At 34.3% G+C, this 15,646-nt stretch overlaps 1 protein-coding gene across 1 annotated transcript in view; it reads right to left on the reverse strand.

Annotated features, from left to right (window-relative positions):
* The window catches only part of FAM227B (family with sequence similarity 227 member B), a 188,631-nt gene that overhangs the window by 165,396 nt on the left and 7,589 nt on the right, over positions 1-15,646 (reverse strand). The window contains exons 3-5 of the mRNA XM_081139022.1: positions 14,971-15,024; positions 10,288-10,519; positions 8,563-8,630 (exon numbers count right to left, since the gene is read on the reverse strand). Coding sequence (XP_080995148.1) covers positions 8,563-8,630; positions 10,288-10,519; positions 14,971-15,024 — 354 coding nt within the window. The remainder of the gene's footprint in view (positions 1-8,562; positions 8,631-10,287; positions 10,520-14,970; positions 15,025-15,646) is intronic.

Below are 15,646 nucleotides of genomic sequence, written 5' to 3' on the forward strand. Positions count from 1 at the left end.
CTTGTTAACACCCCTGCCCAACAGTGGGATAGCCACAAGGCAGAACACCCCTGCCCAACAGTGGGATAGCCACAAGGCAGAACACAATGCTCTGTCAGGTATCTGCTGGCTCAGTTACTGTTCACTCCACTCACTCTGTTGGGCTGCCTCGTGCAGCTTTCTCTTCCTCCTGGCAGGCTGAAGGAAGCGCCTGCTACAGCTAGCTTTCTCCCTTTCCTGGCCAGGCCCTGAGCTCCTAGCTGCAGGGCTGTGTCTGTGGACTGTCTGGGCTTTCCTCCCTTCTCACCACTCTGCTTATTCCCAGTTGCCCACCTTTAGATGTTTCAGTGTGCGGGTCTCTCAGGCATGCCTCTGTGTTGAGTATGGAATTCTATGTTGAATTATAGTTGGTTACTTTGTTGAAATTTCATGGGAAGGAGCCAAGGGTATCTCTCATGCCACAACTGCTCTGTGACTTAAAATTTATTTTATTTTTTTATTTTTATTTTTTAAAATATATCTTTATTGATTTCAGAGAGAGGAAAGGAGAGGGAGAGAGAGAGCTAGAAACATCAATGATGAGAGAGTCATTGATCGGCTGCAGCCTGCAACCGGGGCATGTGCCCTGACCAGAAATCGAACCCTGATTGCCTGGATCCTAGGTTGACGCTTAACCGCTGAGCCACGCCCGGCTGGGCTGTGACTTAAAATTTAGCATAATTCTTAAGGGCCCCAGAATTTTCAGAATGGTAAATAAGCATTGGTTTCAACTTGAAGTCATCAGCTGCATTAGCCCATAATAAGAAAGCCTGTCTTAGCTAGATCTTCTGGATAACTTGCTGCAGCTTCTACACCAGCATTTCTTGCTTCGCTTTGCACTTAAACCTCATGAACCAACCTCTGCTAGCTTCAAATTTTTCTTCTGCATCTTCCTTCCCTCTCTCATACTTCATAGAACTGAAGAGAGTTAGGGCCTTGCTCTGGATTAGACTTTGGCTTAAGAAAATGTTATGGTTGGTTTGGTCTTCTATTCAGACCACTAAACCTTTCTCCAGATCAGCATAAGGCTGTTTTGCTTTCTTATCACTTGTGTGTTCACTGGAATAGCATTTTTAACTTTCTTCAAGAATGTTTCGTTTGTATTCACATCTTGGCTAACTGTTTGGTGCAAGAGGCCTAGCTTTCAGCCTATCTCAGCTTTCGACATGCCTTCTTCATTAAACTTAATTATTTCTGGCTTTTGATTTAAAGTGAAAGACATGCAACTCTTTATTTCACTTGAACACTTAGAGGCCACTGTAGGGTTATTAATTGGCCTAATTTCAATATTGTTGTGTCTTGGGAAACAGGAAGGCTTGAGGAGAGGGAGAGAGGAATGGCCTGTTGTTAGAGCAGTCAGAAAACATAGAACATTAATCAGTTAATTTTGTTTATATATGGGCATGGTTCATGAAGCCCCAAAACAATTACAATAGAAACATCAAAGATCATTAATGACAGATCACCATAACAAATATGATAGCAGTAAAAAAGTTTGAAATATTGCAACAATTACTAAAATGTGACACAGACACATGAAGTGATCAAATGTTGGAGAAATGGAATGGATAGACTTGCTTAATGCAGGGTTAGAACAAATTTTCAATTTGTGAAAAACACAATATAGAGTGAGGCAAAAGTAGGTTTACAGTTGTTTATATATAAAAAATAAAACAATAACCAATAAATAATAAGAATAAACTCTCACAACTATAAACCTACTTTTGCTCCACTCAGTATTTACAAAGCTCAACAGAGCAAAGTGCAGTAAAACAAGGTATGCCTGTATATCTAACCTACATCCACATCCATATATGTTTAATAAACTAGAAATAAAAGTAAATTTCATTAATCTGAAAAAAGATAGCTAGAATTCTTTCTGAGTCAGAGACACAATAAGAAATCACTAACAATGTTGAATAATATCCATATACCAATGTAATTTTCCATATGCCAACAATAACCCACTTTAATAACATAATGGAAAAACAATCTCACTGACATTAGTAACAAAAATTTAAGATATCCAGGAGTAAATTTAATAGGAAATGTGTAGAACTTATATGAAGAAAATCACACAAATTTACTGATGAAGCTAAAATAAGATCCTTATGTTTTACTCCCTTACACAAAAATAAACACTGTATGGATTAAAAGATTAAACACACAAATATGTATGCAGGTAAATATATGTATGATCTTGTGATGAAGAAAGTCTTATTAAATATTATGACACTGAAAGCAGAAAATTTTAATAGAAAATTATAGATCCATGAAAATATAAAGTTCTATATAGCAAAAAAATACTTTTCTATTAAAAGGAAATAAAGTGGTATAAATATGTATATGATATATTACGGAGAAGGGTTAGTATTTTTAAAGCATAAAGAGCTCTTAGAAATAAAAATAGAACAACTGAAAAGTGGCAGAAATTCATAAATAGGCAACTCACAATAATAGAAACACAAAGACTAAGAAAAACCTAAAAAAAATCAACATAGTAAAATATATAAAATTGTTAACTTTTATGCCTAAAACTCTGCAAACATTTAAATATATAATATTAAATGCTGGCAAGAAAATGGGTGAGATAGATCACAAATTCTATTGTTACAAATATAAATTTGTGCTACTTTTCTAGAGAACAATTTGTCAACATGTATCAAAGAACTTAGATTTTCATATTTCTTTTCCCATGTGGCTCCACTTCTAGAAATTTATCTTAAGAAAATACTCATAGGTAAGCAGTCTTTAGCTCTAAATATATTCACAGCAGCTTTGTAAATAATAATAAATAATGAACAGTAACCTGAGAATCCAAAAAAAGGGCTAGTACATTAGTGGGTTTTTTTAATGGTGTATAAAAATATGTATTAATAAAAATTTCACAATACATTTAATTCTTTATAAGTACACGATTTAATCAAAATTTTCTAAACTTTTTAATTAAAAAAAGTGACAATTACATAGTGAGATATATTTATCTATAAGCAATAGAATTAAACTTCTTATGTTTTAAGTACTTATCTATTTCTTTTAACTTTTAAAAATAACTACCTTAGACATAATCAGGAAAAAAATAAAAGTAATACTGAAATTTAAAAATTAACATTTAGTGAGGTGGATAGACTACTGGTGGCACTTAAAGTCTTTATAGGTTTAACATTATACAATTTTAAATGTATTTTTGAAAAGGACTGAGTTTCTAATAGTAATTAAAAAGCCAATTATAATTCTAATAAAAATCTCAAAGATATTTTTTAATTGACAAAGTAATTCTAAAGGTAATACAATGAATTTTTAATTTATTTTTTTAGTTTCTATTTAATTCATTGGGGTGACATTTGTTAGGAAAAGTATATAGGTTTCAAGTGTACAATTCTATAATCATCATCTGTATATTGTATTGTGTGTTCACCACCCAGTCAAGTCTCCTTCTCTCAACATTTATTGCCCTTTTACACTCTTACCTTCCCTCCCCCCTTTTCCTCTGGTAATCACCATATTGTTGTCTGTGTCTATGAGTTTTGGGGCGTTTTTTTTTGCTTAATTTCTTTTACCTTTTTCACCCAGCCTCCCAACCGCCCTCCTCTCTAACATCTGTCAATCTGTTTTCTGCATCTATGAGTCTGTTTCTTTTCTTTTCTTTAAATTCATTTTATGTTTTTTATTTCCTAGGATACATTTCCAAAATCAAAAGACTCTATACTATTTTAATATTACTAAATTGCAGGCCAGAAAGATTTTACCAAAATAACCTTCCACTGGGTGACCAATTTTTTTGTATTATTTTTTGTTTGTTTTTCCCCCCCTCATTATTTTGTTTAATTAATTTATTTACTTTTTCTTGCTTGTAAAATAGTTACCTTTATTTATTCATTAATGTTCCTTTATTGTTGAGACTATTTCAAATGTCCCCTTTTTAACCTCACTGATCCCTTCCACCCCATATCCATCCACCCCCAAGCTTTCCCCATACCAATGTCTGTGTCCATGGGTTATGCTTATAAACATATAAGCTCTCTGATTAATATCTCCACACCCACACCTCCTCCCCGCCTTCCCTCTGAGATCCCTCAGTCTGTTCCATGGTTCTATGTCTCTGGATCCACTTTGTTCATCAGTTTATTACATTCCATATATAAGTGAGGTCCTGTGGTACTTGTCTTTCTCTGACTGGCTTATTTCATTTAGCTTAATACTTTCTAGTTCCCTCCATGCTGTGCCAAAGGCTAAAAGGTCCTTCCTCTTTACAGCTGCATAGTATTCCATGGTGTAAATGTGCCACAGCTTTTTTATCCACTCATCTACTGATGGGCACTTGGGCTGTTTCCAAATCTTAGCTATTGTAAATTGCGCTGCTATGAACATAGGGGTGCATAAGTTCTTTGTGGTTGGTGATGGAGGTTCCTTAGGATATATTCCTAGAAGTGAGATCACTGGGTCAAATGGCAGGTCAATTTTTAATCTTTTGAGGAAACTCCATACTGTTTTCCATAGTGACTGCACCAGTCTGCATTCCCACCAGCAGTGTACTAGAGTGCCCTTTTCTCCACACCCTCGCCAGCACTTGTAGTTTGTTGACTTATTGATGGCAGCCATTCTGACAGGTGTGAAGTGATACCTCATTGTGGTTTTAATTTGCATCTCTCTGATGATTAGCGACGTTGAGCATTTTTTATGTCTCTTGGCCATCTGTATGTCCTCTTTGGAGAAGTGTCTATTTAGGTCCTTTGCCCATTTTTTAATTGGATTGTTTGTCTTCCTTTTGTTAAGTTCCTTATATATTTTGGATATTAACCCTTTATCAGATGTGTCATTGGCAAATATGTTCTCCCATACAGTGGGCTCCCTTTTTCATTTTGTTGATGGTTTCTTTTGCTGTACAGAAGCCTTTTATTTTGATGCAGTCCCATTTGTTTATTTTCTCCTTAGTTTCTCTTGCCCTAGGAGATGTATCAGCAAACATATTGCTATGAGAGATGTCTGAGATTTTACTGCCTATGTTTTCCTCTAGGATTTTTATGGTTTCATGTCTTACATTTAAGTCTTTCATCCATTTTGAATTTACTTTTGTGTATGGTGTAAGTTGGTGGTTAATCTGCCAATCTGTTTTCTGCATCTATGAGTCTGTTTCTATTTTGTCTGCCAGTTTATTTTGTTCATTAGATTCCACATATACATAAAATCATAAGTTATTTGTCTTTCTCTGACGGGTTTATTTCATTTAGCATAATACTCTCCAGCACATTCCATGCTGCTGCAAAAGTTAAGATTTCCTTCTTTTTTACAGCTGAGTAGTATTCCATTGTGTAAATGTACCACTCCTTTTTTTATCCTCTCATCTACTGATGGGCACATGGGCTGCTTCCAAATCTTGGCTATTATAAATAATGCTGCAATAAACATAGGAGTGCATATATTCTTTTGAATAAGTGTTTAGGGTTTCTTTAGATATATTACCAGAAGTGAAATCACTGGGTCATAAGGCAGTTCCATTTTTAATTTTTTGAGGAAACTCCATACTATTTTCCACAGTGGCTGCACCAGTCTGCATTCTGACCAACAGTGCATGAGGGTTCCCTCTTCTCCCCATTTTAGCCAGCACTTGTTGTTTGTTGATTTATTGATGATAGCTGTTCTGACAGGTGTAAGATATCTCATTGTGGTTTTAACTTGCATTTCTCCCATGATTAATGACACTGAGCATCTTTTCATATGTCTGTTGGCCATCTGTATGTCCTCTTTGGAGAAGTGTCTACTAAGGTCCTTTGCACATTTTTTAATTGGATTTTTTTGTGTGTTTGTGTTGAGTTTTATAAGTTCTTTATAAATTTTGAATATTAACCCCTTATCAGATGTATCTTTGGAAAATATGTTCTCCCATTCAGTGGATTATCTTTTCATTTTGTTGATGGTTTCCTTTGCTGTGCAAAAGCTTTTTAGTTTGATGTAGTCTCATTTGTTTATTTTTTTCTTTTATTTCCTTTACCTGAGAAGAAACATCAGAAAAAATACTGCTATGAGAAATGTCGAGGTTTTGCTGCCTGTTTTCTTCTAGGATTTTTATGGTTGCAAGTCTAACATTTAAGTCTTTAATCCATTTTGAGTTTATTCTTGTGTATGGTGTAAGAAGGCAGTGTTTTTTTGCATGTGTCTGTCCAATTTTTCTAACACCATTTATTGAATAAACTATCTTTACCCTACTGTATGTTCTTACCTCCATTGTTGACTATTAATTGGCCATAAAGGCATGGGTTTATTTCTGGGCTATCTATTGTGTTCCATCGATCTATATGTCTGTTTTTATGCCAGTACCATGCTGTTTTGATTACTATGGCCTTGTAATATAGTTTGGTATCAGGTAGCATGATTCCTCCAATTTTGTTCTTCTTTCTTAAGGTTGCTGTGGCTATGCAGGATCTTTTGCATTTCCATATAAATTTTTGGATTATTTGTTCTAGCTCTGTGAAATATACCATTGGTATCTTGATAGGAATTGTGTTGAATCTATAGATTGTTTTGGGTAGTATGAATATTTTAATGAGGTTAATTTTTCCTATCCATAAATACTTATTTATATCTTCAATTTCTTTGCTTAAGTGTATGCTTACACTTATTTGTATCTTCAATTTCTTTCTTCAGTATCTTATAATATCCGAGTATAGTCAAACCTCAGTCTGTCTCCCATCTCAAACAATTCAGAAAAAGTCTCCATTTTCAGACAAAACTTCAGGTCTCCCACTGACAGCCCTTTCAAACTGAAACACAAGCATGACAAAAAGTATCTCTCAGACCACTAACAAAGGAGAGCTAAACCTTGCATTGTTTACATCTCAGGAAATTGTGCTGTGAATATTTTTGAGTTTTCGGGTTTTTGTTTTTTTGCTTTTGTTGCTGGTATAATGGAAGATAGGCACAATTTTAAAACATAAAGAGGCCATCAAGAGTGCTGATGTTGCTAAGGGCGTGAAAGTGCTCATAAAACAATATCACAGGTAATTGAAGAGGTAGAAAAACTGTTGTTGATTTGGATAAAGGAAAAGCTGTTAACTAGCAGGTGACAGCATTTCTGAGGCAGTAATAAGTGAAGAAGCAAAGAGTGCTGAAAGTGATTTAAGGCTAGTAGGTGGTGGTTCGATAAATTTAAGAAGTGTTTGTTTATAGATTAAACAGTGCATTAGACATGTACTATGTATAAGAAAGGTTAAAACAGAGGATCATTTAGAGGTCTAAAACAGATTAATTCAACTTACATTATTTCTAATGGGGGGTGGAAATGATTCGGTTTTCAAAAGAATTGCTTCCGGAATGAATTATGTTTGAGAACTAAGGTTCCACTGTACAGGTCTTTTACATCTTTGGTTAAATTTATTCCAAGGCTTTTTTATTTTATTTTATGAAATTGTAAATGGGATTGTTTTCTTAGTTTCCCTTTCTTATCAGTTCATTATTGGTGAGTAAAAATGCAACTGATTTCTGGATATTTAGTTTGTATCCTGCTACTTTACTGAATTTATTTATCAGTTCTAGTAGTTTTTTGTGAAATCTCTGGAGTTCTCTGTAGTAATATGTCATTTGCAAATAAAGTTTTACTTCCTCCTTTCTAATTTGGATGCCTTTTATTTCTTCTTGTCTGATTGCTGTGGCTGAGACTTCCAGTACTAAAAAGAGTGGTGAAAGTGGACATCCCTGTCTTGTTCCTGATCCTAAGAAATGCTTGTAGTTTTTGCCCATTGAGTATGATGTTGGCTGTGCGTCTGTCATATATGGCCTTTATTATGTTGAGGTATGTCCCCTCTATTCCCACTTTGCTGAGAGTTTTTATCATAAATGGGGATTTTATCAAATGAGTTTTCTTCATCTATTTATATGATCATGTGATTTTTATCCCTAATTTTGTTTATGTGGTGTGCCATGTTTATTGATTTGTGGATATTATACCAACCCAGGAATAAAGCCCTTAATCATGGTGTATGATCTTTTTAATGCATTGTTGCATCTGGTTTGCTAATATTTTGTTGAGGATTCTGGCATCTATGTTCATCAGGGATATTTGCCTATAATTTTCTTTGTAGTATCCTTATTTCGTGTTGGAATTAGGATAATGCTGGCCTCATCAAGTGAACTTGGAAGTCTTCCATCCTCTTGAGTTTTTTGGAATAGTTTGAGGATAGGTGTTAGTTCACCTATGAACATTTGGTAAAAGGAATTCTTAATTTTTTCTATAGGGAGAGAACTGATATGGGACCTGCACTAAGTATAGGACATAAATTATTAAATAACAAGAGGATGCAATATATACATTAAAATAAGTTTTTAAATCACTTCTAGTGATGTGAAAATGCCAACACTTTAATTAATAGTGTGTGTGTAAGAGAATATTAGCCAGCTATTTTAAAAATATAGAGATAGATAGATGATAAAAGATTAAAAGGAAACTTTTAAAAACTTTCTATGAAATTATCTTATCTATGCAATTATAGTACTTATTTTTTCTGTGGAAATATAATTTTTCAAGAAAGATGAAAACAAATACCATACCATTATCATCGTTTTCTTATGGTGCTTCCTTAGAAATGCCTTGTATTTTTCCAATTTTCCTTGAGGACCTTTAAAAAAAGAATTCACAAGATACATATTTGTGTTTGTTTGTATGTGTATACACATATATATCTCCTTTAAAAGTGAAAAAGATTTAGCCCAGCCAGGCATGGCTCAGCGGTTGAGCATCAACCTAGGATCCAGGAGGTCGGGGTTCGATTCCTGGTCAAGGCACATGCCTGCGTTCGATTCCTGGTCAAGGCACATGCCCAGTAAGGAGTGTGCAGGAGGCAGCTGACCAATGACTGTCTTATCATTGATGTTTCTGTCTCTTTCTCCCTCTCCCTTCCTCTCTCTGAAATCAATAGGTATATTTTAAAAACAAAGTAAAAAAGATTTAAATACTTTAAACAAAATATATATAAAACTATTCAATGGGATCAACAAGCTACTTTGATAAGCATAGTGCTAGACACACAAACTCTTGTTGAATGAGTAAATAACTATTATATCTTCTGTTTCCTTTTGTTTTTTAGAAATGTCATGCTCCAACTAGTATGTCTTTAGTACTTACTCCTATATGTAAAGTTTTACATCAATCTCTTCTTACTGAACAAGCTCATGTTTTTCAAATAGCTTAGTCACTTGCACTGTGGTTTCATGGTCACCTTAAATTCCAGAATGTACAGGACTTTGGAGCATGACCCAGTGAAATACTATGGGGGCTCTAAAGTCAGTTAACCTAGAGTTCAGTCAAGCTCTGATATTTACATATTGAGGTCAATTAATATACATAAAATTAGTTTTTTAAAGTATGCACATGTGCACTTTCTCTCTCTTAAATACATATATATGTACATTTCAAAAATATTTTTATATTTAAAAAAAATCCAAAATTAAATAAGAAAATTTAAAATAAAACAGTAGTAAATTTAAAAGTTGTGTATTTAAACACATTCTCAGAATTTGAAAAATGGAGGTCTATAAAAGAATATTAAGTATCTAAATTATATGTCTAATTAAATTTATTTAATACGTAGAAAATACATTATAAGTATAACCAATATCAGCATTTTTAAGGCTTATTTATGATGTTTACTCATTAAATAAAAAGACAAGGATCACCATCAGTATCTAAAACTTTAGTATCTGAAAGTGTTGATTAGATAATAAAAAAGTTATAAAAATACTGAAAAGAAGTAAAAATTACCATTACTAGCAGATATGCTTTTTTACTCAGCCTGCAGCTATTCTGTACTGAATGCTAATTACTCCCTTCCTACAAGCTAACCCAGCTCATGTAGATCCACTCTTATCCCGTTTACTTTGAGTTTAGGTATTTATGTTCTTATACCCTAACTCTTGCTGGCCTGCTTGTCTCTGGTACCAATATCAGTTGATGCAGTCCTGTTTCCCTGATATTTGGGACCTCTGTTCCAGCTTAACAAAGTTCACAGCTATTTGAGGTTTTGTCCTAGCAATACTTTCATTGAATCCACATGTTGATGTTCAACTAAAAATCTGTACTGGACCATTTTGAAATGAAGAGCTTTAAAAGAAAAGGAAATATTACGTTTTTAGACATTTTATACCTTAGGATTTCATCCTTTATGAGACTACACACACAGAGATAGACAGACAGACAGACAGACAGACACACACACACACACACACACACACACACACAACTGACCATTACTTTATTCATATAAAAATAAGGTTTACCTTTCCCAGGAATTACATTTTCCAACTTAAATATTTTAGAGGCATGTTTTTCCAAAAGAATTGCACAATCCTGTAATCTTGACTCCATGGCCATGGATGCATCATATAGTCGAGGGACATTTTCCCATAGATATGTATAAATTGAAGTAAATGAACTATCTTCTTTTATTTTATTCAGAGTGCTTGCCCATTTATTATTATCACTAAAATGGACTTCCCTTGGCCAATAATCCTGCAAAAAATGTTATCAAGTACAACTTAATAAGCTAAAATTGAGATTTTATTACATAGCATTATTTTTAAGTGTACTCTTAAAAAATTTTGAAACAATCATAAACTTTAGAAGTTTCAAATGCTTTATAAAAACCTTTTGTCCTGAATAATCTGAAAATAAGTTGCTTATCCACCATCCTTGAATATTTTAGTATTTCCTAAAAACAGACATATTATTCTATACAACCCAAATTACCCATCAAAATCAGGAAATTGCCATTGATACACTGGTTCCTATCTAATTCTCAGATCCTATTCAAGTTTCATCAACTGAACCCATAGTGTACTTTACAGCAAAAGGATCTAGTTCAACATTACACACTACATTTTGCTTCACAGTTCTTCAGTTACTCAGTCTTTCCTTTGTACTTAAAACCATGAGTTCACACTGGTATCTCTGATTCCAATTTCAAACATTCTAGTTTTCTCTCTTTCTGTATTATAATTATCATCTCCAACAGTGAAAAACCCAGGTGCTGTTACCTTTAATTTATGTATTTATTTTATCAATCTTTTCAGGTGCTCGTTAACCAATCTCTCCTATCTACTGATAGCCTCTCCTCCATTGGATGCCCTTCTCATCCTGCTGAGGCTCTGACACCCCTTGCCAGGCTGCTCACTCTACAGGGGTACCCTCCTCACCCCCACCTGGACTCTGACTTCCCCTATCAGGCCATAGCCTACCTACCGCCATCCAACACCACCCCCCATCCCTACCCCTGGCTACATGTGGGCACCATCCTCATTCCCTTGGATTCTGACAGCTGTGGTGCCACATGGACACCCTCCTCACTGCGGCTGAGTGCAGACAGCTTGCTCTATGCTACCACAGTACATCCCCACCTCCCCTGACAATCTGGATGCCTGCCTTGTTTTGGCCCCCAAATGCTTTAGGACTAAATTGCTCAGGAAGGGAAGGAAAGGAAGAAAAGAAAGGAAAATAATAGGGAAGGAAGGGGAATCACAACAATAATATTTGCAAGTCCAAATCCCAAGATTATCTTTCCATATAATCAATTAATAACAAAACAAAGAAAGTTAGCCAAAATAATTAAGGGTTTGTAAGTAAGAGAATGCCTTCTGGAATGGTAGGAAACTTGCACAGTGTGACAACTATTCCCTGAATAAAGAGAATGGAAATGAAGTAATTATTCTCTCATAAAGTGCCTTTGATCTTCTGTGAAAAACCACACTAAGGATCTGAATACCCTCCAGGTCTGTATTATATACCTAGTGGGCCTGTTAACAAAATCTGACACTGATGTCCTAAGAGAAGATGAATTAAAGTACTACCAGGTAGAAGTCACATGAAAGCAGAAAAAAAAAAAAGACAAAGAATAAGAAATAAAAAGCAGGGAAGATCAAATGTGATAAATAGATAAGGAAAGATTGGAACCAGCTCTTCAGTGCCTAAGTAACTGAGCAGGAACAAAGCACTGATAGCACAGAGTAAGGCAGGAGGAGGGGGGTGACGCAACTTCCCCAGGGGCAGGAATGTTACTCTTTTTTGTTCACTGTTGTAGCTTCAGTGTCCAGAAGGTTACCTGGCAAACAGTGGGCAGTGAGTAAAAATTATTAAATGAATAAATGAATAGAATAAGTAAGAGAATTTATGACACATTAGTGGAACACAAGGGTGCCATAAAAAAGGTAAAAATCTTTTTATACAAACAAAAATGGAACTAGAATGTTGAAGAAGTGAAGGGGAAGAAATAAGAGAATGTAGGAATTGATCCACAGAGAAATGAGAAGTGATTGAAAGTAAGAAGGTGCACAGAACTATAACAAAGGATAGGAAGAGACCAGTAGAAGCTTTAAAATATTAAAGTTAGAGAAGAAAGATAGAAATGGTGGAAATTGACCAAAATAAGAGGGCTTTAGATGATGTAACGTAGGGCTTTAGCTAGTGTAGGTTCCAGGTACCTTTCTGATGGCAGAGCTGGGATTTGAACACAGGCAATCTGGCAATCTGACACCAGACAGAGCCTCTGATCTTAACTACCACACAACTATGCAGATACATACCTTTGCTTTTATATTTTAGAAAAAAAGAAAATTGAACAGAGACAGGCTTTCCAGAAAGCCATGGTAGTTTGGGATGTATTTTAATTTCTCTTTTGTTTTATCCACTTGTTTGTTTATAAACATGCCTCATTTTAAAAAGAATGACGGAGTCATGAAGGCATGGACCTTTCCCCGTTTTTATTCACTGATCTGTTCTAAATGTCTATGTGCCTGACACACAGTAGGTGCTCAAAAATATTTTGTAAATGAATTTGAGGAAGTTATTAGGATTTTAGTGTCCAGCAAAAAAAAAAAAAAAAGTTAAATATACAGTCATTTTATTCCTAGATGTTTTCAAATATGCAATAGTTTGGCAATGCATAGACATAGTCCAACCTTTAAAAAAACTACAGGATATAAGTATTTGGTTGGGAAATTTAGACAATAAGAAAAAATTTACAGAGAAAGCCATAAATGACAAAACTGGATATGTTGTTTTACCAAATGTTAGCCGATGAAAATGAAAGGCTATCAATGTAGACGCTGTCCTTTGCACACAAGGATGTTGCTTTAATTTTAGTCTCTCTCCGGTGAAGGGCTGACATAAACCTGTGATCTTGATTTGATTAGTATTGTTCTTAATTTGAACAGAGTGACTGTACATTTTCACTTCAAATAATTAGAAAATTTCATCTGAAATCATCAGTTCTCAAACACGTATGAGAGTATAGTCCAAATGTCCCTACAATTATTTGCTGAGTTTGGCTTAATTTAAACTATAATCCCTTTGTCTTGACATTAAAAAAGATCTGAAATACTGTGATTAGGCTACAGCATATTTTCATCATTATTTAAATTAAAATAGTTGCAAAAAGCTTGTCCAAAAAGTAGTTCAAAATTTCTCACTCTGCCACAGTGATTGAAATAAACTTTTGTAAAATAAGAACGCTTTCAGTTTCTATTTGCTCCTAAAGTGAACACAATCCTCTTTCAAAACATTTTTTAAAAATTATTTAAACAAATATAAGAACAGAAAATAAATAAATAAATAAAAAATTTAAAAAAAAGAACAGAAAATAGATATTTAAAAATAGGTATTTTTGAAACTCAATTGTGAACAGTTTAGTCACAGCAAATTCTGTTTACATTTCAGCATAAGTAAGTGCAAATTAAAGTCTAATCTACTCAAAGTATGTACACATCTCATTTAAAAAGCCTCCTGTTCTCTCTGCCTTCTACACTAACATCTTTTTCCCAGCCCTTGACACTCCTCAATGCAAAACAAACCTGACCTCCACATTCACAAGTGCATGAACCCAAGAGAAAACCCATACAACCCTAATAACTCCAGAAATCAGTAGTTACACATAATGGAAACTGGAGTTTTCAACATAAAAACACATTTTAAATATTTTACTCTGATTCAATATCAAAGAACACCAATGCAACACCACTACCAATTACCTGAGTCTCAGCTGTGGTGAATGGACAAATGATGTAAGCAAGCATAACTGCCAGATATTCTTCAAGATGTAAGTATATTAGGCAAGAAATCTTACATTAGCAAAATTGTATAGAAATGGCCATATAATTCTTCTGATAGAACATTGGACTAGAATTTTTTAAAAGTGAAAAAGAATAGAATATTGGCAAGAGGAAATGGCTATAAGTTAGAGCTTACTGAAAGGAGGTAAATATTTATAAATGTTTCCCACATTGAAATATATTGACCACATTCATTGCAGTGTTATTTACAATAGCCAAGATTTGGAAGCAGCTCAAGTGCCTATCAGTAGATACGTGTATAAAAAAGCTGCGGGACATTTACATAACGGAATACTACTGGGTCGTAAAAAAGAATGGAAATCTTCCCTTTTGAGACAGCATAGATGGACCTGGAGAGTATTATGCTAAGTGAAATAAGCCAGTCAGAGAAATAACAAATACCACATGATATCACTTATGTGTGGAACAAAATAAACAAACAAAATAAAAACAGACTCATAGATGGAGAACAGACTGATAGCTGTTAGAGGGGAGAGGGGTTGGAGGGCTGGGTGAAAAGGTGAAGGGATTAAACAAACAAAAAAACTCACAGATATAGTGATTACCGGAGGGGAAAGGGGTGGGGAATAGGCAGAAGAGGGTAAATGGGCAATAAATGGTGACAGGAGACTTGACTTTGGGTGGTGAACACACAATACAATATACTGATGATGTATTATAGAATTGTATACCTGAAACCTATATAATTTTATTAACCAATGTCACCCCAATAAATTCAATAAAAATTTAAAAAAGAAAGAAAATGGTACTCATAAGAATTTCTGTTCTTAAAGTCCTTTCCTAGCTCCATAACTGATATTTTGAAAGATGTATTGGCACAAAATAGGATTCTCTACTCACCCAATTTTGAAACTTTAAGAATTCTTCAATGTTCTTTGGAGGTTCTTGCGTTTCCTAATAAAGCAAAATCAATACTGTTCATTAACATAAATTCAGATTGTTTATAATGTTTATACATAATTTATTTAAATAAATAAAGATACTGAACTTGTTATAATTTTCAGAGCCATAAATATTGTAAAATATTCACTTTGTTGAGTCCCTGCACTTTGAAAAGTGACAGAGATCAATGCTTAAACTCTGTGCCTCCAAACCAAAGTCTGTAAAAGGCTTCCCTCTGACACACTGCTCCTAGAAAAAAGCTATACATGAATACATTCTGAATGTCCTCATTTCAAATTCCTACAAGACTTACAAGATATTTGGGGCTATCTTGGATGGTGTCTACAACAGATCCAGAGCCAAAAATATAACAACATGCCCCTCTTGCTGATGAATATTTAAAAAGCCACACTAGTGACATAGTGAAAGCACTTTAAATATTTGGATGTTTCAATGTAATAAATAATAATCCTATTTTTATTAGTAGTTTCTTTGTAAGTTAAAAATGCATTCTTTCATTAGAGAAATTAATTTCAATCAAGACCACATCCTGCTCTTCCTTGCTTTAGAGACCGTGTACAAATTCTTCCCACTGCTTAGAAGGCTCCCTGTCCCAAGCCCTCTCCCTCCAACC

The sequence above is a fragment of the Miniopterus schreibersii genome, assembly GCF_964146895.1.
Source record: "Miniopterus schreibersii genome assembly, chromosome: 1".
Lineage (NCBI taxonomy): Eukaryota > Metazoa > Chordata > Mammalia > Chiroptera > Miniopteridae > Miniopterus > Miniopterus schreibersii.